Genomic DNA, 26,187 nt, shown 5'->3' with positions numbered 1-26,187 from the left:
TCACTCAGTGAGAAGTGCCTTCATCAGGGGAGACTTCTCTAACCGCATGTCCAGGGGGTCCAGGACTGGCCAGTTGATAAGTGTTCAGACATTTTGCAAGTGTTTGTTAAACACAACCACTATTAAAAATTAATTATTAAAAAGCAGAGGCAACGGATACTCAAGGCTCATTATTCCTGTTATTTCACTCCATTTGAGGCTATGGATTTAAGGGTTTGGCAAAGGTCAATGACAACTTTTGTGAGACTCAATTGGTTGAATGGAATTTAAGACAAAGGGCATTGTATATCACTATTTGTAAATTGTGTTCTACTTATGTTTTATGTCAGTAAAATTTATAATAAATATATGTCCATGTACCTTCCAAGAGACAGTTGTTACACACTTTCCAGCACACCACTCCTCCATCCCCCTCTAAGTCAAGTCCCCTGTTCTGTGTCCCACAGCACAGCACCCTGAACTTGGACTTGGTAACTATTCTTACAGTAATAATTAGTGACCGTTGTTTAATGTTCACCTTCCCTGGGAGACCTCCACGGGTCAGGGACCATGTCTGCCTTTTCACTGTGATAGTTCTAAGAATTCACATGAATAAGTGAGTGAAAAAATTGCATCGCATGCTTCATTTCTTCATTATTTCCTACACTGTTTAGATACGCGGGGTAGCCGGGACCATGCACCTAATCAGAAAACTCCTCTTCCTGTTCTCTGCCGTAGGTCAACAGGAAAGGTGAATCCATTTACCTTCATAATCGAGCCAACTGGGTGGCTGTAGGCATCTGCTCGATCAATTGCAGCCACAACACCCCCGACGTGATGCTGCTAGCACATCTGACGCCCGCCGCCCGGAAAGATTCAGAACCGCTGTTTAAAAGTCTCTTCACATCTCCTTCTCCAGAGAACCTGGTGCTCACCAGGTGAGTTGCCAAAGGACGAGGAGAAGGGTGGTTCAGAAAATATGCTTTACCCTTGAGGAGCTGAAAATAGAGATCACTGGTGACAGTTGCTACAAGGGAGCATCTCACTTGCACTCCTTGCTGCAGGCGAGAGAGCTGCACCCTAAAAATCTGAGAAAATAGTTTATGACAACCTGGCAGTCAAACAGGAAGTCGATTGAAAAACAAAATTAAGCTTAAGTAACAGGAACCAAAGACTCAAACTGCCTCTCTTAGATTATGCTCCCCCCACTCCCCCAGCATCCCAACCTCTAGCAGAATTAGCTGTGGTCTTCTCCCAAGCCACCAACTTGCTCTGTGGCCTACAGCAGCAAATCATCCAACTTCTCTAACTCACAATTTTGCAGGATTAAATAGGACAATTTCTCGTGGTAAGTAGTTGATACTCTGATTTTTTACTACATCGGAGTCTTAGGAGTAAATGGATTCAAGTGAGATGATCCCCAGGAGCCCAAGTACATGTACTAAAAACGAAAGTTCTAAGCCTCCTACGTGAAGGACCAGACCTGGGGGCGTGGCGGCCACAAGAAGGCACTGCCTCATCCCTTGCCTGCCCCTACCCAGGCCTGTGTGGGAGACAAGCCTGTTGACCTACGTCTCGCTCCTCAAACTGCTATAAAGCATAAAAGGAAAGACCTTTGGATAAGTCTCCATTCAGGCCTCCAGATGACCTCTGTGTGTGTTTACAGGTTTCTCCCTCTGCAGTTTGTGACGCTGTCTGTGCACAACGCTGCGAACATGCAACTCAGAGTAAAGCTGGTGAGTGGCCGAGGCTACTACCTACAGCTCTGCCCCCCTGCGTGCAAACAGGACACCTTGTTTTCTCAATGGGTGGAACTCATCTCCCTCTTGGATCAGGAGAAAACCAAAGCTTCCAAAGTGTCGGAAGTCTCAAGCCTCTCGGAAATCACAAATAGCACAGACGTCACAGGCTCCGGGGATACCGTGGACATTGCAGCATTCACAGCTGCACAGACCCCACAGGTTTGCATGTGTTCAGACCCTATCCGTACCATAGGAAGCGTTGATTTCTCAGAATTGAAAGGCACCACCGATATCTGCGACCTCACGGATGTTCCAGAAAACGAGGTCACTGAGGCCCCAGATATAAGAATTTTCACAGAAGTCACAGAAGTCACAGATCTCCATAACGTCACAAACAGCTCAGAGGTCAAAGTGGTATTTGAAAATGACGACATAATAAGGGCCAAGCAAAAGGAAAAGGTATGTGACATCAAAGAGTTTCGTTCTTTAATAATCAAGAACAAGAATAATTACCAAGATTACTCTTCTTGGTTAGTTACTGGACATTGACTATCAAAATCCTGTTGAACTTACTCTGAGTAACGTAATTTGAATGAGGAGATCTGATCCTTGAACCCTGGTGTAAAGAACTTGTTAGGTGTTTCCTGAAATAGGTAGTGAGCACCCTTACCACCAAACTTCCCTCAGTATCAGGGAGTTCTGGTGGGATGGACAGAACTTGGGGATCCGCATCAGAAGACCTGGGTCAGAACTTTGACCTGCTGCATAGTAGTCTGGCCAAGTCACTGAACCTGCATGAGTCTCCACCTCATCTCAAAAGTGAGGATATTAATATCATATAAGGGCAATTATAAGGTTTAAATGTATATGAAAAGATGCAGTACATTGAAGAATGGGGTGAAACTTCAATAGGTAAAAGTGAGGGTGGAAATAAGAAACTAAAATACCAAAAAAAGTGAGTGGCTATAGTATAGCCCAGAAAGTGGACAAACACAGCCATATTTAATAATGGTCACTTCATTTTGGCTGGGGCATAACCTATGTAGAGAATATTAGGATATAAGATTGAACAGTTGCTTGCAAACCCTGAATATCAAAATAAGAAGTGTGGATTTCATCCTTTTGGTGTGAAGGAGCTGTATTTTTAAAAGATTAATTTGATGGCAGAATGAATTATAGGTAAATCAGTTTGAGGTCTACTGCAGAGAACCTCCATGGAGCCCACAATAATAATAATAATAAAATTGGCAAAGGGCAAGGAAGAAGTTTCACAGAAAAAGAAATTTCCAATAAATACATTGGGAAAAAAGTTTAACGTCACTAGGAATAAAAAAAAATGCAAACTCAGAAAAAACATATAACTATGCTGACCAGGCAGTGGTGCAGTGGATAGAGCATTGGACCGGGACACAGAAGACCCAGGTTCCAAAACCCAAGGTCGCCAGCTTGAGTGCGGGCTCATCCTTCTCGAGTGCAAGCTTACCAGCTTGAGTACAGGGTCACTGGCTTGAGCGTGGGATCATAGACATGACCCCATTGTTGCTGGCTTGACCCAAAGGCTACTGGTTTGAGCAAGGGGTCACTCGCTCTGCTGTAGCCCCTTGGTCAAGGCACATATGAGAAAGCAATCAGTGAACAACTCAGGAGCTGCAACAAAGAATTGATGCTTCTCATCTCTCTCCCTTTCTGCCTGTCCCTATCTTTCCCTCTCTCTGTCTCTGTCAGACACACACACACACACACACACACACACACACACACACACATATAAATATATATAGAGAGAGATATAACTCTAAAACTATTAATTAAAATAATAAAAATAGTTGATGTTAGTAAAGCTGTGGTCAACGCAGAATTCATCATGGTAAGAATGAGAATTGATACAAACTTTCTTGAAACTATTATGAAACAAGAACCTAAAAGTGTTTATACTCTTTGACTCTGTAAGTTCACTTCTAGAAATCTTTCTAAAGGAATTAGTCAGAAATAGGAATGAGGATTTAGATATAAAGATGTTAATCATACCATATCTATACCATGTTTACAAAAATGAAATGATGAAAATAGGGAAGTAAAAATGTTTACTACAGAAGAAGTGGCTAAATGGACTTAAATTCATGAGGGGAAGGCCCGTATATGTCTTACTCAGGAGTGACCATAGTATGTATTTGGCAGGATTATAGGTACTTAGTAAATATTTGTTAAATGAATGACTATTCTGTAGCAATTTAAATTATTGAAGAATTTTTCTTTACTTGGAGAACTTCTCATGATATAAAGTTGAGTGAAAAATGAAGACTATGGGCCCTGGCCGGTTGGCTCAGCGGTAGAGCGTCGGCCTAGCGTGCGGAGGACCCGGGTTCGATTCCTGGCCAGGGCACACAGGAGAAGCGCCCATTTGCTTCTCCACCCCTCCGCCGCGCGTTCCTCTCTGTCTCTCTCTTCCCCTCCCGCAGCCAAGGCTCCATTGGAGCAGAGATGGCCCGGGCGCTGGGGATGGCTCTGTGGCCTCTGCCTCAGGCGCTAGAGTGGCTCTGGTCGCAACATGGCGACGCCCAGGATGGGCAGAGCATCACCCCCTGGTGGGCAAAGCGTCACCCCATGGTGGGCGTGCCGGGTGGATCCCGGTCGGGCGCATGCGGGAGTCTGTCTGACTGTCTCTCTCTGTTTCCAGCTTCAGAAAAATGAAAAGAAAAAAAAAATTAAAAAAAAAAAAGAAAAATGAAGACTATGATCCCTACTGTATAAAACACACAGAGATAATAGAAGGAGAAAAAGTCCTATTGTTAACAGTTTATTTCTGGATTTGGAGATTATAGGAAATTCATGTTTTCTTCACACTTTTCTGAATTTGCTGTTTCCTACAATAAAAACAATTAACTTTTAATGAAAAGAATTCAATTTTTAATGATATAAGGGAAATGCTTATAATAAGTCATTAAGTGAAAAGTGTAGGATATGAAACAAATAGAATCAGAAAGCAGACATATACAAAATAAATGGACCCTGGCCAGTTGGCTCAGTGGTAGAGCACTGACCAGTGTGTGGAAGTCCTGGGTTCGATTCCCAGTCAGGGCACACAGGAGAAGCGACCATCTGCTTCTCTACCCTTCCCTCTACCCCTTCTCTCTCTCTCTCTCTCTTTCTCTCTCTTCCTCTCCTGCAGCCATGGCCTGATGGATTCAGGCGCCTCACCCTGGGCACTGAGTATGGCTCAGGTAGAACCTCCATCTCAGACACTGAAAATTGCTCAGTGAGCATGGCCCCCAATGGGCAGAGCATCATCCTCAGACAGGGGTTGGGGTAGATCCCAGTCCAGGCGCATGCCTGGTCTGTCTCTGTATCTCTCCTACTCTCACTAAAAAATAAAAATAAAAAATAAATAAATGGACAGAAAGACCAGTGAAATGTGCCATAGTTGTAGTTATTTCTGACCAGTGGTGTCAAGCAAGCAATATCTTTTTTTCCTTTTACTTTATAGCTTACAGGATTTTAAAAAGAATTCTATAATAAATATGTATTTCATTGTCAGACAAAATGATGTTTTTTGTTTTTTTTTTCCTTTCATTTTCCTGAAGCTGGAAACAGGGAGAGACAGTCAGACTCCCGCATGCGCCCGACCGGGATCCACCCGGCACGCCCACCAGGGGCGGTGCTCTGCCCACCAGGGGGCGATGCTCTGCCCATCCTGGGCGTCGCCATGTTGCGACCAGAGCCACTCTAGCGCCTGAGGCAGAGGCCACAGAGCCATCCCCAGCGCCCGGGCCATCTTTGCTCCAATGGAGCCTTGGCTGCGGGAGGGGAAGAGAGAGACAGAGAGGAAAGTGTGGCGGAGGGGTGGAGAAGCAAATGGGCGCTTCTCCTGTGTGCCCTGGCCGGGAATCAAACCCGGGTCCTCCGCACGCTAGGCCGACGCTCTACCGCTGAGCCAACCGGCCAGGGCAAAATGATGTTTTTAAGGAAGAAAATGATTGCATTGTTTTCAAGGAAAGGGAACGGAGGCTATGGACTAGGTAGGTGCAGAAGCAAGGGGTGCAAGAGACGCAGTCTTTAGAACTGGCTGGCCAATTGCTCCCAGCCTGAGAGAGATTCTGAGGAAGACAGGGAGTGTGACTCCGAGAGGTAGTGCGTTAACAGAAATTAGGAAATTAGGAGAACAGGGGACATTTTACGATATTAAGTCTTAGATAGAGGTTCTAAGACTTTTGAAAAACAAACACTTCAATATTATTATGAACTTACAACTCCTCTCACCTATTAAATCAAGCATAGCCTCACACTGGAGATTAGTTAGCAAGGCAGTTCAGAAAACCTTCCTTTCCCTGACAATTCAGGCACAGGAAGTACTGTAAGTAAGCACTTATTTTCCTGTGTGAGGTGACTTTCGTATAATGACCACATTAGTTTTTCAATGTGCTGTGCCAGGTCTCCACATTGCCAGCCTCCGACACCCCGCCCCCCAACCTGGCCTCCTCGATGTAACAGCAAACATCGTTCCCTCCGTAATGTGCCTGTGCACTCAAAGGCGCCCAGCAGATATAAATAAAATGATTACTGTTTTAGATGCAGCTCCATAAATAAAGTATATCTCTATAATGTCCTTCTGTTATCTGATTTGCTGCTGCTTGTTATTTTCAAAGCAAAAAATGGAAAACACTCTGAAGCATGGGTGTCTACAAGATACAAAAAGTAAGACTGAGTTAAAAGGAAGCTCAAAACACATCACCATCTCAGACGTAACACTGACTTTTGAAGGTGAAAAATGTTTTCATACTACCTTGTCTACTAAAGGAAGTGAGGCAAATACATGCAAGGAGGTGAGTGATGAAACCATGGAAATAAGAACAACTGATTTAAAAGAAAAGAAAAGAAAAGAAAAAAGGACAACTGATTTTAAAAGCACGACTCTCAAGGCTGAAGAATCCAGGTACGTGACGCAGGAAATGCTGCAGGCTGTTAAGGCTGAGGTAAGGTAAATAAGTGTATGCAACTTTAAAGTCTCTGCAACTTGGACATTTGTATCTAAAGAGTCTCAGACATAGAGACAATATAATCTAATGATGACATAGTCAACTCTTAATTATCCACATTTGGTTCAATCTTGTCTAATTTTTATTTTCACTCCCGCTTCCCACACCATTCAGTTGGCTTTCTGGGCTGTCTGCTTAGTGTCAACTGTGTGTGCTGAAGAAAATAGACTAGAATCACAGGTCCATATTTAGGAGTTAGGGGACACAATTTCTAGAGCAAAGATTGGGTCCTTTTTCTTTTTATGCATCTCTATATTTTCTCCTCTATGTATCCCTTACACTTTTCTACATTTTGAACTAATAGCTTAGTAATCTGAAAAAACTATTTTCATAACTTTAATATTCAGCTGCAAGATGAATGGAAGAAAGCACTATAAAATTATAAAGATGAAAGGCAATTCAATCATTCTGGAGTAAGAAACCAGAGGAAAATATAGATCTAAATGCTTATATTAGCAATAATGAAAATGAGAGATGCAATGAATGGTGTCTGAATTCTTTTTAAATATAAAAAAGGAGCATATGGAAACAAACCTAAAAAAAGAAATAAACAGGTCCTGGCCAGTTGGCTCAGTGGACAGAGTGTCAGCCCAGAATGCAGATGTCCTGGGTTTGATCCCGTCAGGGCACACAAGAGAAGCAACCATCTGCTTCTTTCCCCCTCCTTTTACCCCATCCCCCCCATTACTCTCTTCCCCTCTCATAGCCAGCAGCTTGATTGGTTTGAGCATCAGACCAAAGCACTGAGGATAGCTTGGTTGGTCCAAGCATCGGCCTCAGATGGGGTTTGCTGGGTGGATCCCTATCTGGGCACATATAGGAGTCTGTATCTCTATCTCCCCTCCTTTCACTTAAAAAAAAACAAAAAAGAGAACAGAGTGACATCAGAGAAATGGCACCATGAGGGGTGCTCCCAATATCTTCCCCTGAAATTTCAACAAATAGAGACAAAGAAACAATCTCAGGAGCATCTGAAATATATACACACCAGACAAAAGTATGATTGGGCAAAAAGGTGGCTGAATGTATAATCCACTCTGAAGGAAATAAGATGAAGAACAGAGTATTCCGCTTTCCTCACTGATCTGAGGAAGGGTCGCTTTCACCTGTAACCAAGAGAAACGAAGGATCTGGGAGAGAGGGAAGAAGCTAGACTAGGGAAGATGATCAAGCAGAGGAGAGAATGAGCTGGCTTGGCCTGAGATCACAGACGCAAGGCTAGCGCGGTTGGCAGACTTCGACGAAGGTGGCTGGAGTGGGTTGCCCATGGAGGCCGGCACCAGAGCGGCTTTGGGCTTTGTGCACTCCTGGTCCGTGATCATGGGAGGTATGTGAGTGGCTCCACCATGGTACCTCTGGAGTGGGCGCGTGTGTTCACAGGCAGAATGACTAGGCCCGAGATTGTCAGCAGTGGACTTCCACATGGGCTGTAGCCAGCGTTTCTGTGTGGCCCAGGTCCCCAACCAACAGAATGGGAAGTGCACAAAAGCCGGCATCCCTAGGCCTGGACCTATCTGGGCGGGGCACCTCTGCCAGCCAATACAAGTCAGAAAGCACATTCCCATGGAGCAGACCTCCGAGTGCACTGCAGAAGTCATGAGGTCCAGCTGCGGGCTTCCAAACAGGGCACAAGGGAGATAAGAACCACGGAGCACTGAGGTATACTAGACATGCCTGGGGGCCCTTAAAAAGGTGCCTGATCAGCAATCGGCTCCCTGCCCTGCCTGCATGCTTTTGCTGGTGGCTCTGGTTGGCACAGCCTTACCCAGAACTGTGCTTTGAGCGGTGCTGGAGGAAGGACTTGGCAGCTCTTAGAGCCCCTTGCTCCACAAGCAGTGGCTGGGGCAACTTCACAGCTGACTCCCCAGGCTGCTAGCTCAAAAAAGAAGAGACGTGGGGAGAAGCACTTGGAAAACCGAGTCTCCCATTGTCAGAGCCTGCAAACACTAACAAGCCCCGCTACCAACAGGACTAAGGCCCAGCCTACATCAACGCTATAGCAACTCATCAGCAAATCTCTACTCAAGAGCACCACAGGGTCAAAACTTGTAGTACAGCGCCACCTGCCAAAAAGAAAAAGAAAAAAAAAGAAGCTACCACTGAAAACCAGGAAGAAATTACATTTTTTATAACTTTTTTCATTTTTTCTTGTTTTTTTACCTGTTTTTTTCTCTTTAGTCATTTTATCTTCTTTTCATCTTATTCTTTCCTTTTCCTTTTGAACTTCATTATCCATAGGTGTTACATTTTTCATTCTTGTTTTTTTATGATGGTTACATTTCAAAAACATTAACCTTTTTTCTTCTTTTGTTCTCTTTTTCATTTTCTCTCATTTGATCATCATTAATCATGAAATTATTTTATTCTGGATTTACATTTTTCTTGTGGCATTTTGTGTGTTTTTATTTCATTTTCTGTCCTTTGTAATTTTCCCCAGCTCTAGCTCCCCATTCTATGTAGTTTTTGTTCCACTTATCATAATAGAATTTTCATTTTTTCACTGTATTTTTTCAACTTTTATTTTATTTATTTTAATCATCTCTTATTAGTGTTATTAACAGTACTACCCTCAAATGCCATTAAGGAAAAAGAAATAAAATATTATGGCTACAAAAGACAGAGATGTAGCTCAGATAAATGATGAAAAATCTCTAGAAAAAATTTTAATTGCTTGGAAACCTTGGAGTTAAATGACCAAAAATTAAAAATTGAAGTCCTAAAAATACTCAGGGAAATACAAGAAAGCATGGAAAGGCAATTTAGAGAACTCAGAAAAACAATTCAATGAACAAAAAGAATACATCACCAAAGAAATTGAAACTATGAAAAGAAATCAAGCGGAGATAAAAAACTCAATACATGAATTGAAAAATGAGATAACAAGCTTAGCTAATAAAACAGGCAAGATAGGCCCTGGCCGGTTGGCTCAGCGGTAGAGCGTCGGCCTGGCGTGCGGGGGACCCGGGTTTGATTCCCGGCCAGGGCACATAGGAGAAGCGCCCATTTGCTTCTCCACCCCCCCCCCTTCCTCTCTGTCTCTCTCTTCCCTTCCCGCAGCCAAGGTTCCATTGGAGCAAAGATGGCCCAGGCGCTGGGGATGGCTCCTTGGCCTCTGCCCCAGGTGCTAGAGTGGCTCTGGTCGCGGCAGAGTGACGCCCCAGAGGGGAAGAGCATCGCCCCCTGGTGGGCAGAGCTTCGCCCCTGGTGGGCGTGCCGGGTGGATCCTGGTCGGGCGCATGCGGGAGTCTGTCTGACTGTCTCTCCCTGTTTCCAGCTTCAGAAAAATACAAAAAAAAAAAAAAAACAGGCAAGATATAGGAGAGAATTAGTGACATAGAAGACAGGCAACTAGAGACACTACAGAGAGAAGAAAAGAGAGACTCATGAATTTAAAAAATGAGAAAGCCTTACAGTAATTGACTGAATCCATTAGAAAGAGCAACATAAGAATAATGGGTATATCAGAAGAAGAGAGAGAAAATGGAATGGAGAACATATTCAAACAAATAATAGACAAGAACTTCCCAAGCCTGTGGAAAGAATTAGAGCCTCAAATCCAAGAAGTAAACAGAACACTGAGTTACCTTAACCCAAGCAGACTTACTCCAAGACACATCGTAATGAAATGATCACAAACCAATGACAAAGAAAAAATCCTCAAGGCAGCCAGGGAAAAGAAGAATACAACATATAAAGGAAGGCCCATTAGGTTATCATTAGATTTCTCAGCAGAAACTCTACAAGTCATAAGAGAGTAGACCCCAATATTTAAACTACTGAAAAAGAGGAACTTCCAACCAAGAATACTATATTCATCAAAGCAATCCTTCAAATACGAAGGGGGAATAAAAACATTCACAGATATAGAAAAGATGAGGGAATTTATTCACCAGAAAACCCCCACTTCAGGAAATACTAAAGGGGGTTATTCAACCAGATATAAAGAACAACAAAAATATTACAAGTAAAAGCTCCATCAGGATCACAATAAAAACAAGATTAAACTGTGACAACAAAAACAAAAAAGGGAAGAGGACAAAGATTAACAGTAGCAAAGGAGGATGGATTGCAGAAGCACTCATGAGATAATGTACTACAATTAGTAAGATACATATCCTTTTTATTACTCAATGGTAACCACCCCTGAAAAAACCACTACAGAAACACATGGCTTAAAAAAAGAAGAAACAAAGGAAAGAAGTATGAAATACAACCAAACAAAAACAAATGATAGAAAAACAAAAGAGAAGAACCAAGCAAGATACAAAGCTATCAGAAAGCAATACATAAAATGGCAATAGGAAACCCTCAAGTGTCAATAATTACAATAAATGTAAATGGATTGAACTCACTAATAAAAAGACACAGTAGCAGAATGGATCAAAAAAGAAAATCTAACTGTATGCTGCCTTCAAGAAACACATCTAAACTACAAGGATAAAAACAAATTCTAAGTGAAAGGTTGGAAAGCGATTCTCTAAGCAAATAACATCCAAAGAAAAGCAGGTGGCTGGTCCAAAGGTAGTGAGTTATCTTAATTGATTGTTCAAAAAAAAGCAGGTGTAGCCATATTCATATCTAACAATGCTGACTACAAGACAGCAAAGGTGATCAGAGACAAAGATAGTCATTTCATAATGATAAAGGAGACACTGAATCAAGAAGACATAACACTTCTTAACATATATGCACCAAACCAAGGAGCACCAAAGTATATAAGACATCTACTAACTGATCTAAAAATAAAAACCGACAAAAATACAAACATACTTAGAGACCTTAATACATTGCTGATGGATCTAGATCATTCATCTAAACAGAAAATCAATAAAGAAATATGGGCCTTAAACAAAACACTAGAAAAATTGGATATGATAGACATCTAAAGTGCATTTCATCCAAAAATGCCAGAGTATACATTTTTCTCCAGTGTACATTGAACATTTTTAAGAATTGACCATATGTTGGACCACAAAACTAACATCAACAAACTCAGAAAGATTGAAATTATACCAAGCATATTCTCTGACAATAAAGCTTTGAAACTATAATTCAACTGCAAAAAAGAAGTAAACAAACCCACAAAAATATGGAAATTAAACAACATACTTCTAAAAAATGAATGGGTCAAAGAAGAAATAAAAGCAAAGATCAAAAGATACATACAGACAAACAAAAATAACAATATAACATATCAGAATCTCTGGGATGCAGAAAAGCAGTAAAAAGAGGGAAGTTCATATCACTGCAGGCCTCTATGAACAAAGAGAGCCCAAGTAAACAACTTAAAATCGTATCTTAAGAAACTAGAAGAAAAAGAACAAAGGCAACCGAAAACCAGTAGAAGAAAGGAAATAATAAAAATCAGAGCAGAAATAAATGAAATAGAAAGCAGAAAAACTATAGAAAAAATCAATAAAACAAGGAGCTGGTTCTTTGAAAAGATCAACAAAATTGACAAACCCTTGGCAAGACTCACTAAGGAAAAAGAGAAAAGATTCATATAAACAAAATCCAAAATGAAAGAGGAGAAATCACTACAGATATCATAGATATACAAAGAATTATTATAGAATACTATGAAAAACTATATGCCACCAAATTTAACAATATAGAAGAAATGGATAAATTCCTAGAACAATATAACCTTCCTAGACTGAGTCATGAAGAAATAGATAGCCTAAACAGACCCATAAGCAGGGAGAAATAGAAACAACTATCAAAAAACCTCCCAAAAAATAAAAGTCCAGGGCCAGACGGCCATACTAGTGAATTCAATCAAACATTCAAACAAGACTTGGTTCCTATTCTACTCAAAGTCTTCCAAAAAATTGAAGAAGAAGCAAGACTTCCAAACACATTTTATGAAGCCAATATAACCCTCATACCAAAACCTGGCAAAGACAACACAAAGAAAGAAAACTACAGACCAGTATCTTTAACAAATACAGATACTAAAATCCTAAACTAAATACTATTAAATCAACTACAACAACACCTTTAAAAAATAATTCATCATGATCAAGTGGATTCATCCCAGAATCACAAAGATGGTTCAACATATGTAAAACAGTTAATGTAATACACCATAACAACAAAACAAAGAACAAAAACCATATAATCCTATCAATAGATACAGAAAAAGGCATTTGATAAAATACATCATTTTATGTTTAAAACACTCAACAAAATGGGTATAGAAGGAAAATACCTCAACATAATAAAGCCCATTTATGACAAACCATCAGCTAACATCATATTAAATGGCATAAAACTGAGGACTTTTCCTCTAAAATCAGGAACAAGAGAAGGTTGTCCACTCTTTCCACTCTTATTCAATGTAGTGCTGGAACTTCGAGCCAGAGCAATCAGACAAGAGAAAGAAATAAAAGGCATTCATACTGGAAATGAAGAAGTAAAGGTTTCACTTTTTGCAGATGATATGATCCTGTACGTCAAAAACTCCAAAGACTCCACAAAAAGACTATTAGAAACAGGCCCTGGCTGGTTGGCTCAGCGGTAGAGCGTCAGTCTGGCGTGCGGGGGACCCGGGTTTGATTCCCAGCCAGGGCACATAGGAGAAGTGCCCATTTGCTTCTCCACCCCCCCCTTCCTCTCTGTCTCTCTCTTCCCCTCCCGCAGCCAAGGCTCCATTGGAGCAAAGATGGCCTGGGCGCTGGGGATGGCTCCTTGGCCTCTGCCCCAGGCACTAGAGTGGCTCTGGTCGCGGCAGAGTGACGCCCCGGAGGAGCAAAGCATCGCCCCCTGGTGGGCAGAGCGTCGCCCCTGGTGGGCGTGCCGGGTGGATCTCGGTCGGGCGCATGCGGGAGTCTGTCTGACTGTCTCTCCCCGTTTCCAGCTTCAGAAAAATACAAAAAAAAAAATTTAGAAACAATAAACCAATACGGTAAGGTTGCAGGATAAAAAATTAATATACAAAAGTCTATTGCCTTCCTATATGCCAACAATGAAACATCAGAAAACGTACTCAAAAAAATAATCCCTTTTATGGTTGCAACAAGAAAAATAAAATAGCTAGGAATAAACATAACAAAGAATGTAAAGAACCTATATAATGAAAACTACAAAGCATTGTTAAGGGAAATCAAAAAAGATACAATGAAATAAAAAAACATTCCTTGATTCCTTGTTCTTGGATAGAAAGAATAAATATAGTCAAAATGACCATATTATCCAAAGTGATATACAAATTTAATGCAATTCCCATCAAAATTTCAGTGTCATTTTTTAAAGAAATGGAACAAAAAATCATCAGATTTATATGGAACTATAAAAAACCCCAAATAGGCCCTGGCCGGTTGGCTCAGCGGTAGAGCGTCGGCCTGGTGTGCAGGGGACCCAGGTTCGATTCCCGGCCAGGGCACATAGGAGAAGCGCCCATTTGCTTCTCCACCCCCCCCCCTTCCTCTCTGTCTCTCTCTTCCCCTCCCGCAGCCAAGGCTCCATTGGAGCAAAGATGGCCCGGGTGCTGGGGATGGCTCCTTGGCCTCTGCCCCAGGCACTAGAGTGGCTCTGGTCGTGGCAGGGCGACGCCCCGGAGGAGCAGAGCATCGCCCCCTGGTGGGCAGAGCGTCGCCCCTGGTGGGTGTGCCGGGTGGATCCCGGTCGGGGGCATGCGGGAGTCTGTCTGACTGTCTCTCCCCGTTTCCAGCTTCATAAAAATACAAACAAACAAACAAACAAACAAAAAAACCCAAATAGCCAAAGAAATCCTAAGAAAAAAAAACGAATCTGGGGCATTACAATACCTGATATCAAATTATATTATAGAGCCACGATAATCAAAACAGCATGGTATAGGCAGAAAAATAGACACTCAGACCAATGGAACAGAATAGAAAGCTCAGAAATAAAACCACATATATATGAACAAATAATCTTTGATAAAGAAGCCAAAAACACACAATGGAGAAAATAAAGCCTCTTCAATAAATGGTGCTGGGAAAACTGGAGAGCCACATACAAAAGAATGAAACTTGACTACAGTTTGTCCGCTTGTATAAAATTAACTCAAAATGAATCAAAAACCTAAATATAAGACCTGAAACAATAAATTACATAGAAGAAATCATAGGTATTAAACTCATGGACCTTGGCCATAAAAAGCATTTTATGAATTTGACCCCAAAGGCAAGGGAAATAAAGGCAAAGATAAATGAATGGGACTACATCAGACTAAGAAGTTTTTGCACAGCAAAAGAAACTGACAACAAAACAGAGAACCAACTAAATGGGAGATGATATTTTCAAACAACAACACAGATAGGGCCTAATATCCAAAATATATGATACAAAAAACTCACAAAACTCAACAACAAACAAGCAAACAATCCAATAAAAAAATGGGAAGAGACATGAACAGACGCTTCTCCCAGGAAGAAATACCAATGGCCAACAGATATATGAAAAGGTGAGTATCTTCACTAGCTATTAGAGAAATGCAAATCAAAACTACAATGAGATATCACCTCATGCCTGTTAGATTAGCTATTATCAACATGATAGGTAATAGCAAATGTTGGAGAGGCTGTGGAGATAAAGGAACCCTCATTCGCTGTTGGTAGCAATGTAAATTAGTGCAACCATTATGGAAGAAAGTATGGTGGTTCCTCAAAAAATTAAGAATGATCAGAAGCATTTTTATACAGTAACAATGAACTGTCAGAAAGAGAAATTAAGGAATCAATCCCCTTTACCATTGCAACAAAAAAAAATAAAGTACCTAGGAATATATTTAACCGGGGAGATTAAAGACTTGTACTCAGAAAATTATAAAGCATTGATAAAAGAAATCAGGGAAGATACAAACAAGTGGAAGCATATACCGTGCTCATGGTTAGGAAGAATAAACATCATTAAAATTTCTATATTACCCAAAGCAATTTATAAATTTAATACAATACTGATTAAAATACCAATGACTTACTTCAGAGATATAGAACACATATTCCAAAAATTTATATGGAACCAAAAGAGAACACAAATAGCCTCAGCAATCTTGAAAAGGAAGAATAAAGTGGGAGGTATCACACTTCCGGATATCAAGTTATATTATAAGGCCATTGTACTCAAAACAGCCTGGTACTGGTATAAGAACAGGCATATAGATCAATGGAACAGAACTGAGAACCCAGAAATAAACCCACAGCTTTATGGACAACTGATATTTGACAAAGGAGGTAAGAGCATACATTGGAGTAAAGACAGCCTCTTCAACAAATGGTGTTGGGAAAATTGGACAGCTACCTGCAAAAAAATGAAACTAGACCACCAACTTACACCATTCACAAAAATCAACTCAAATGGATAAAAGACTTAAATGTAAGCCGTGAAACCATAAGCATCTTAGAAGAAAACATAGGCAGTAAGCTCTCTGACATTTCTCGCAGCAATATATTTGCCAATTTGTCTCCACAGGCAAGTGAAATAAAAGACAGGATAAACAAATGGGACTATATCAAACTAAAAAGCTTCTGCACAGCTAAAGACAATAAGAACAGAATAAAAAGAAAAACTACACAATGAGAGAATATATTTGACAATGCGTCTGATAAGGGGTTAATAATCAAAATTTATAAAAAACTTGTAAAACTTAATACCAGGAAGACAAACAATCAAATCCAAAAATGGGCAAAAGAAATAAATAGACACTTCTCCAAAGAGGACATACAGATGGCCAATAGGCATATGAAAAATGCTTAACATCACTAATAATAAGAGAAATGCAAATTAAATCCACAATGAGATATCACCTCACACCAGTCAAAATGGCGCTCATCAACAAAACAACACAGAATAAGTGCTGGCGAGGATGTGAAGAAAAGGGAACCCTCCTGCACTGCTGGTGGGAATGCAGACTGGTGCAGCCACTGTGGAAAACTGTATGGAGATTCCTCAAAAAATTAAAAATCGAACTGCCTTTTGACCCAGCTATCCCACTGTTAGGAATATACCCCAAGAACACCATAGCACTGTATGAAAAGAAGAAATGCACCCCCATGTTTATGGCAGCATTGTTCACAATAGCAAAGATCTGGAAACAGCCCAAGTGTCCGTCAGAGGACGAGTGGATTAAAAAACTTTGGTACAGCCCTGGCCAGTCGGCTCAGTGGTAGAGCGTCAGCCTGGCGTGCAGAAGTCCCGGGTTCGATTCCCGGCCAGGGCACACAGGAGGAGTGCCCATTTGCTTCTCCACCCCTCCCCCTCTCCTTCCTCTCTGTCTCTCTCTTCCCCTCCCGCAGCCGAGGTTCCATTGGAGCAAAGATGGCCGGGCGCTGGGGATGGTTCCTTGGCCTCTGCCCCAGGCGCTAGAGTGGCTCTGGTTGCAACAGAGCGACGCCCCGGAGGGGCAGAGCATCGCCCCCTGGTGGGCGTGCCGGGTGGATCCCGGTCGGGCGCATGCGGTAGTCTGTCTGACTGTCTCTCCCTGTTTCCAGCTTCAGAAAAATACAAAATCAAAACAAAACAAAACAAAAAACAACAAAAAACCCACTTTGGTACATATATACTATGGAACACTACTCAGCTGCAAGAAATGATGACATTGGATCATCTACAACAACATGGATGGACCTTGATAACATTATACTGAGCAAAATAAGTAAATCAGAAAAAACTAAGAACTATATGATTCCATACATAGGTGGGACATAAAAATGAGACTCAGAGACATGGACAAGAGTGTGGGGGTTATGGAGTGGGGGTGAGGAGAAGGAGGGGGTTGGGAGAGGGGAGGGGCACAAAGAAAACCAGTTAGAAGGTGATAAAAAACAATTGAACTTTGAGTGATGGGAATGTAGCATAAGCAAATGTCAAAATGACCTAGAGCTGTTTTCTCTGAACATATGTACCCTGACTTATCAATGTCACCCCATTAAAATTAATAAAAAAACAAACAAACAACAAGTAATAAAAATGAGTAAGATAAAAAATTAAAAAAAAAGAATAGAACTACTATATGACGCAGCAATCCCTCTACTGGGTATATACCCCCAAAACTCAAAAACATTGGTACGTAAAGACACATGCAGCCCTATGTTCATCGCAGCATTGTTCACAGTGGTCAAGACATGGAAACAACCAAAAAGCCCTTCAATAGATGATTGGATAAAGAAGAGGTAGTACATATATACTATGGAATACTACTCAGCCATAAGAAATGATGACATTGTATCATTTACGACAACATGGATGGAACTTGATAACATTATACTGAGTGAAATAAGTAAATTAGAAAAAAACTAAGAACTGTATGATTCCATACATAGGTGGGTCACAAAATTGAGACTCATGGACATGGACAAGAGTGTGGTGATTACCAGGAAGAGGAGAAGGGAGGAGAGGGAGGGGGTGGGGGGAGGAGAGGGGCACAACGAAAACCAAATAGAAGGTGATGGTAGACAGTTTGACTTTGGGTGATGGGTATACAACATAATCAAATGTCAAAATAATCTGGAGATGTTTTCTCTGAATCTGTATACTCTAATTGATCCATGTCACTCCGTTAAAATTAATTGTCTAAATAAAAAAAAAGAAACCCAAACCCATCAAATGAAAAGAAATAAAATAAAATTTAGAACAAATAATAATATCTACTTAGTAGTGTGTGTGTGTGTGTGTGTGTGTGTGTGTATTAAATAAGTTAATACATTGTGCTCTTATCATTAGGACCTACTAAATTATAATCATTGGATATGTGTTTATTATTATTATTATTACTAAATTATTTGACCCCCAACTTTCTCATTGATAAAGTGAAAAGACAGATAAGACACTTACCTTCTAGGATTGATATAATTAAAGCAATGATGGAGGCAGAGCACTTAATACCGTGCCAGCACATAGTGGGTTCACATTTTATCTATTATTATTGTTGTTGTAATTATATAAAGTGTTAATTTAGTTAAAATATGACTTAAAAAAACAAAACAAACAAACAAAAACAAGTTATTTAAACTGAAGAGTAAAATGCTAACAGGTGACAATTACTATCTTCAATGTATAAAAAATCCACCAAAAGCTAAATTTAAAAAGTTAATTTAGCCCTGGCCGGTTGTCTCAGTGGTAGAGCGTCGGCCTGGCGTGCAGAAGTCCTGGGTTCCCAGCCAGGGCACACAGGAGAAGCGCCCATCTGCTTCTCCACCCCTCCCCCTCTCCTTCCTCTCTGTCTCTCTCTTCCCCTTCCGCAGCCGAGGCTCCATTGGAGCAAGGATGGCCTGGGCGCTGGGGATGGTTCCTTGGCCTCTGCCCCAGGCGCTAGAGTGGCTCTGGTCGCAACAGAGCGACGCCCCAGAGGGGCAGAGCATCGCCCCCTGGTGGGCAGAGCATCGCCCCTGGTGGGCAGAGCGTCGCCCCTGGTGGGCGTGCCGGGTGGATCCTGGTCAGGCACATGCGGGAGTCTGTCTGACTGTCTCTCCATTTCCAGCTTCAGAAAAATACAAAAAAAAAAAAAAGTTAATTTAAAGTGAAAATTACTTTAACCCACAGAGAACAAAGTTATTACACAGTAAAGTAATATAACAGACAGCCAATTAATCAATAAAAAGCAAATTAATACAGATCATTGATTAAATATTTTTAAACAACAGAACTGATTTCTGGTGGTTGTTCTGAAGTCTTTGTCCCTGGAAACTTCTGAAAAACAAACATTAAGACTTTTGTTCTGGGGTTTGATTTTAGACATTCTCCTACCAGAGATCCAGACCTGTTCATGTTTCTTATATAATTTTAATCTACTGCTAAATAGATGATTGACTGACTGCATGGTGAAGTCAAATATAACTGTGTTCCTGGGAGTCCTTCATGGAGTGTACCAGAATAGAAATAGTTAACACATTCAGTAAGTTGTAAGGTTCCAAGAAGTAGAGCAATAAAAATACGTAAAGGGTGTGGGACACAGTAGGTGCTCAGTACATGATCGCTGTTGTCACTGATAATTCATTCCAATAGTTTATATAAAAGAAAGTTTGGTTTTGTGTCAAAAAAACAAACAACACTTTACTCAACAATATCTTAACCAACTGAGAATGAAGTACCCAAAGCTGGTTTTCTTTTAACCTTCTTTCTTAGCTTTCAAGGGAAACAAAGTAGTATGGGTAATCCCTAGGAGGTGCACAAACCTGGAAATTAGTCATGTTTACTTTAGCTCCTGGGCTGCACGTTCTAGCAATCCTAGAGCCTCTCCAAGTGCCAAGGCATGCCAGGTGTTGGCGGATCTCAATTACAATTTTAGTACTTTTGGTTGTCTGCTCAAGCAAAGTATCGTTTAATATCTGGGGATGCGATACCAGTGGTTCTTGGTGTGTTTCTGGCCAGCAGTATCACCCGGGAACTTGTTAGAGATGTAAATTCTGGGGACCACCCCATCCTACTAAATCATTAACTCTGCAATGGGCTCAGCATTCTGTGCTGTAATAGACCTCCAGGAGGTTTTCACGCTCAGGTTTGAGAATCATTGCTTATGGACAGCTGTCAGAGGGCAGGGGGAAGAGGGGACTGGATCAAAGAAGGTGAAGAAATTAGCCAAAATCATATATACATATATATGATTTGTATATGACAACAGGGTAGCAATGGCCAGAGGGAAAGGGGGTGAAGTGGGGGGGGGCAAAAGGGGAGAAGGGGGGGTAGAAAGAGATTTTGCATGGGGCATAGGGGGTACAATACAGTGTATAGATGGTATTATATTGAGTGGGACACTTGAAACCATGTCAACACAATAAGTTTAAAATTAAATTTAAAAAAAGAAAAGAACAGGAAAGTCAGTCCTGGGTACAAAGTACAGTTTAGCAAAGATTCCTTTCCTCTGAGGGCTTGTTTTCAGGCCCAATAGCCAAAATAAGAGTCTCTCATTATAGTCATAGGACAAACTATATACATGAACTCATGGAAGACTTCTTCAGGAATTTTTCCTATATGACCACAAGCTCCAAAAATTGGGTTCAAAAAAGAAAAATGATGTAAAAGAATTGATTCAATGTTCAAGAAATTTTTCTGTTTCAGACTGAGAGTAGAGAATTAGCTAAAATAGAGAAATCTCCCCCAGAACACTGACCTACTATTTCTTCTTATTATTATTATTGATTCATTTGAGACAGAGAGAGAGAGAAAGAGAAGCATTCATTTGTTGTTCCACTTACTTGTGTGTTTATTGGTCATTACCCTGTGTTCCTGGGATCAAACCCACAAACTTGGTATTTTAGAATGACACTCTAGCTGACTGAGCTAACTGGGTAGCGTCCGATCTATCATTACTTGATGATAACCACTAACTTTCCTCAGTAGAACTAAACCTGTAAGGCTATTAGTAAGTTTGATTTGTTAGAGGAGAAAGAAAGACACATAAAGAAAAAAAACTCAGGAGAGACGGAGAATAAGGAAGGGAGACAAGAAACAGCAACCATCAGTCAGAAGTAGGGAGAGACAGGAGAAAGGATTGTAAAATACAGAGGAACAGAGCAGGTGCCATTCAGAAGAAAACATACTTTTCACTATTAGGCAAGAGTATGGCTTTCTTAAAAAAAAAAAAAAAAAAAAAAAGCATAAAATTGCTAAAACAAACAAACAAGATAAAAATGATCTATCCAACTTAGTAATTTGTCCTAAAGAATAATTGATGAGGTCTGAATACTCTAATGTCTTCCTTTGGCTTTATTTCATTCATATGTCTCAAATTCCATGCCCTGCCCTTGTCTGAGGTTTTAGAAACACACTACAATTGAAATTTCACAAGGTTAACTGTTTAAATCATTTCAACTTCTTTCCTTGCTCTTAGATTAGCTTTTTAATATAACAAACACATAATTTAAAAACTTTATTTTCTTAAGTACAGTTTTAGATTTAAAGAATATTGAGTGACTAGAACTCCACACACCCACCCCCTACCAACTCCTCACTCTTCCTCTACTTCCAGATTTCCCTATTAAGACTTTGCCTTAGTATGGTACATTTATTATTATTAATAAATAATATTGATACATTATCATTAACTATAGTCTTGAGCTTAAGATTCACTCTTTGTGTTGTACAATTCTATGGGTTTGTTTGTTTGGTTTTTTATTTTTGTATTTTTTCTGAAGTTGGTAACGGGGAGGCAGTCAGACAGACTCCCGCATACGCCCAACCAGGATCCACCCGGCATGCCCACCAGGAGGCGATGCTCTGCCCATCTGGGGCATTGCTCTGTTGCAACCAGAGCCATTCTAGCGCCTGAGGCAGAGGCCATAGAGCCATCCTCAGCGCCCGGGCCAACCTTGCTCCAATGGAGCCTTGGCTGTGGGAGGGGAAGAGAGAGACAAAGAGGAAGGAGAGGGGGAGGGGTGGAGAAGCAGATGGGTGCTTCTCCTGTGTGCCCTGGCCGGGAATCGAACCTGGGACTCCTGCATGCCAGGCCGATGCTCTACCACTGAGCCAACCGGCCAGGGCCTAATTCTATGGGTTTTGACACATGCATAATAATATGTATTCACCATTACATAAAGAATAGTCTCACTACCTTAAAAATCCTCTGAGCATTAGATTAGCTCTTAATAGCTTTTTAAAATATTAAAATTGTGAGATAAAAAATTATTTAGATGAAAAATACTCTGTAAGTGCAAAGTTTTGTTAGTCCCACTAGTATAATCACTATTAGAAATGAAAAAATAAGTCCCTATAAAAATAACAAAAAAATCACAGATTTTTATAAAGATAAAAGGGATCTTGAAGTTTAGCAAATCCCAAATTCCCTCAGCTTCCAATGTCATTTATCTGATGACTCCACTGGGGAGAAAAATAAATAGATAAATTCTTTTAAAAAACAAAAAGCAAATTTTGGTTCCAAGTAATCCTCTTAAGCCCAATTTAATCAAGCCTGGTTTCTTTTCTATTGCCAATTTGCATCAGGAATGTAATTACTAGTTTAGAGCCTAATTTTGAAAATGTTCAGTATGAATAATAGGTGTAATATCATTCACAAGGTGCTTTATCCCAGGGACATTTGGAGGATATTGTACGATTTTTAGGATTGGGTCAGAACATTGAGAAAGTGATAAATTCCCCCCCCCCTTTTTTTTTCTTCAAGACCATGGATTTCTGTGACACTTTATAATCATGTACTTTGGAACAATGAAAAAAATTAACAATGACCTTGTTAGATATTTTTGTCCTCAAATTTATTAATTTTTAAGCTGTGAATTCAGCAGCAATTTAAATCTAGATAAGTGAACGATTGTGAAGCCATCTATAATGTTGCTTTAGATTTTTTAGGAGTGAAGGATTTGCTTTATAAAGCATTTATGGGTTTTTTTTTTTTGCATATTCCCTTTGCTTTATGGAGGATAATGGCAGGCTTTGTTTTAATTTGCACATATTTAAAGTATGTTTACTTGATATTTCTCAGTCTCTTAAAAACTTTTATTATTATGCTTAACCTTCATTTAAATGACCAGACCTATTTATATAAAGGTTATATGAACATTTATTTGTAAACTTCTCAGAAAATTACTAATTTAACCTTTACTTTGGAAAGATTCATTAGTAGAACTTGAACTGGATATGCCAAAACCCTTGAAGAGGATCATAATTATGTCTTTGTACTTATCTGGGAAAGATGTTATCTAAAAGTAATTATTTTTCTGAAACACTTTCTATTACTCAAACAGCAACAGTTCCAAAATATGTATTGAAAATGTGATGAAGAAACAAATATCTGGTGAAAATTAAGTGACTTAGGTTTATGTTTTAGCATGCCAATGAGGTTTAAAAACCAAGTATTTTAACTATTGTTATTAATTTTTAAAATTAGGAGTGCAGAAAACAAACTTCTTTACCAGAGACATTTCTGAAAGTGAAATAATGTGAAAACTGACAGTTCATCTTCTATTTTATCCATTAAACCATAAGAAATATAGCTTGAACAAATACTTGAATATGTTATTCACCTGTATTGGGGCAAAAAAATAATTTTGCTTCTACCCTTCAAGTTCATCTGACTGGTCTAATAATCAAGTTAACATGAGCTGGATTAACAAGAGAAAATTGCCAGGTTTATTACATATGTACATATGTAAGTTACCTAAGAATATAGGGCTTCAGGACAGATTGGGCAGTTGAGGTTTATATGTCATTCTAGGCTAAGGAGAAGGACAGGGGTCTGGGATGTCGAAGGGAAGGTGGGCAATTCATAGGTAGATGAGAAAGAAGAAACATTTGGTGAACAAATCTTGCCAGGACACCCAGAAAGAATGAAACTCGGAGGGGATTCTAAGAACCAACCACGCTTGGTTTCTTCCTCTCTACCACAGTTAGATCCTATTATGACACTAAGGTAATAGCTTCCTCCCTTTGAGCAGGTTTTACTACCTGAATTCCTTCCAGCAGGTAAAGGGGAAGGTCAAAGCTTCTTTCTGAGTCTTTTGTTTATTAGAAATAACCAGCTTAAAATAATCAATATGCAAAAAAGGCATATTTTGGGGTTTGGCATACTCTGCTTCCCCTCACTTGCAAGATTCCCAGGCACTGTCACCTTCATCAGAGCCATAGAGATAGTGATGAAGAAGTTAGCGGAGGTGGATAACTTCTAATCCCAGGCATCCATCCATTCCAGAATTTACCCGCAGGTCTCTCTGAAAGCCTGCATTCCCAAATGACTCTATTCAGGTAAGCCCCTGAGCTCTTCTTCTCAGTCTCAGCCCCAAATGAGTTTTCAGGGGCTGGAGAAGAAGCAGCTGAGGGATGATGCCTCAGCCTCATGGAGTGACAGGTAATTGATACAATAGAAATAGGTTATATGCTATTACATACAGTTTACTTTTATGGCTTTTACAGGTTGGCTAGCTTACATGTTAGAGAAATTTAGGTAATTTTACTTTAATAAGCATTATAATCAATAATGCCCTAAGTTTATTACACGTTTCATTACTACCTACAAAGCATTTAGAGAATGGTCAGTTATCTCATACCCAGTAATTCTTTTCTAAATATCTGTGGTTACACTGGCAAAATTTTTGAAATGTGTGGTTTATTTTCACAGAAGCACGAGAACTGATTCAAACACTTCAGGTATGGAACAAATGCCACTACATTGCTTTGTGATCCCTGGTGTCCGGGAGTCACCTCTGCATCCTGGAGCAGAGTCGTTAAGAACAAAGAAATCAAGCGAAATGTTTTGATGCATTCCCTATCCTGCCGTGGCTCGTTCTGAGATGAGAGCCCTACACTGCAGAAACTCTTGCGCAGAGCCTGTCCTCACGCTCTCTTTCAAGTGGAAGGCATCACTTCACATTTTTCTGTGTTGGTAGAGTTTGGTTTCCTAGTTCCCGGTTATCTAACTCCCGGGTGTGAACTACTCCCAGGCTAGCTCTGCAGGCAGAACCCAAACAATAAGGGCCTCTTGTCCTGGCTTACTTGGAGAAGGAATGGTCCGCAACTAAATTTCTTGGTAAATCTGAAATCATCTGGCCTCTCTTTTCTTCCTGCTTTCAGCTTAGCTTTGGTCTCTGCTTTACAGTAAGGTGAGATACTATTTAATGTTTTGTTTGGCAGTTTGTTCTTTATAAATTCTCATGTCTCCGGATTCTAAAATCATAACACGAGCTTTTGACAGGGAGGCTGTCCTATAGGCATCAGTGCAGTCTCTTCCTTTGCCTGCTGCTGACCCACTTTCTCAGTTACTGTCTAACCTGGAGAGCAGAGCAGACCCCGGCTCCAGTCATGCACATAAAACAACGTTTGGAAGAAACATAGAGGCACATTTCACTGGACTTTAGTGAAGAAGGGAAAAAATATTCTAAATATTAACACTTAAAGGCATTTTTAAGTCACATTTGCAAAAGTCCTGCTCCAAAAAGCAAGTAAATGGAGGTATTTATACAAATGAGATTTGTCCCTGGGCCTTCACACTGGGCTTTGATGTCCAGAGTAACAGATCAACTTGACTGTAATGTGGCTTTACCAATATTACAATCCACAGTACTAAACCTGAGAACTTTGTAGGGAAATGCTATTGTAGTTCATAAGAAAAATGCAAAATCTCTTTTGTAGTATATAGATTTTTCATATATCAATTTCTATCCCAAATTGTACTTCAAAATGAAATAAAAGTAAATTTGGAGACATTCCAGAGATGTCCAACTGGCAAATATTTTTCTCTCATTCTCTAAAGTCAAGGATCAATCTAGTGGCAGCTTTATCATTAATATTAATACATAGTGCATTAGCACATAATTAGTACATTCTACACATACTCTGAAACACTCATTAATTAAACCATGAGTGGGAATTTTAAATGAATGTAGAACATCAATACTTTTATCTTTATCCTGCATGTGACTGATTCACCAGTCTTTTGGCACAAACTCAATTTTGTTCAACTGAACAAGCCTTCGATGCCTATCTGTTATATATGAGGGACTGGCAGACTGTGGAAGAGATAA

General features: G+C 40.2%; 1 protein-coding gene across 2 annotated transcripts in view; it reads left to right on the top strand.

Moving 5' to 3' along the window:
• GARIN2 (golgi associated RAB2 interactor family member 2) overlaps positions 1–26,187 on the top strand; it is a 40,801-nt gene that overhangs the window by 10,211 nt on the left and 4,403 nt on the right. For both annotated transcript variants that reach the window (XM_066276033.1, XM_066276032.1), the window contains exons 4-7: positions 718–917; positions 1,646–2,180; positions 6,365–6,691; positions 24,786–24,814. In XM_066276033.1, the coding sequence (XP_066132130.1) occupies positions 718–917; positions 1,646–2,180; positions 6,365–6,691; positions 24,786–24,800 (1,077 nt within the window). In that variant the 3' untranslated portion in view covers positions 24,801–24,814. The remainder of the gene's footprint in view (positions 1–717; positions 918–1,645; positions 2,181–6,364; positions 6,692–24,785; positions 24,815–26,187) is intronic.

The sequence above is a fragment of the Saccopteryx bilineata genome, chromosome 4 (genome assembly GCF_036850765.1).
Source record: "Saccopteryx bilineata isolate mSacBil1 chromosome 4, mSacBil1_pri_phased_curated, whole genome shotgun sequence".
Lineage (NCBI taxonomy): Eukaryota > Metazoa > Chordata > Mammalia > Chiroptera > Emballonuridae > Saccopteryx > Saccopteryx bilineata.
Note: the sequence above shows the minus strand (reverse complement) of the source record. Positions and strands in the feature narration are given on the sequence as shown.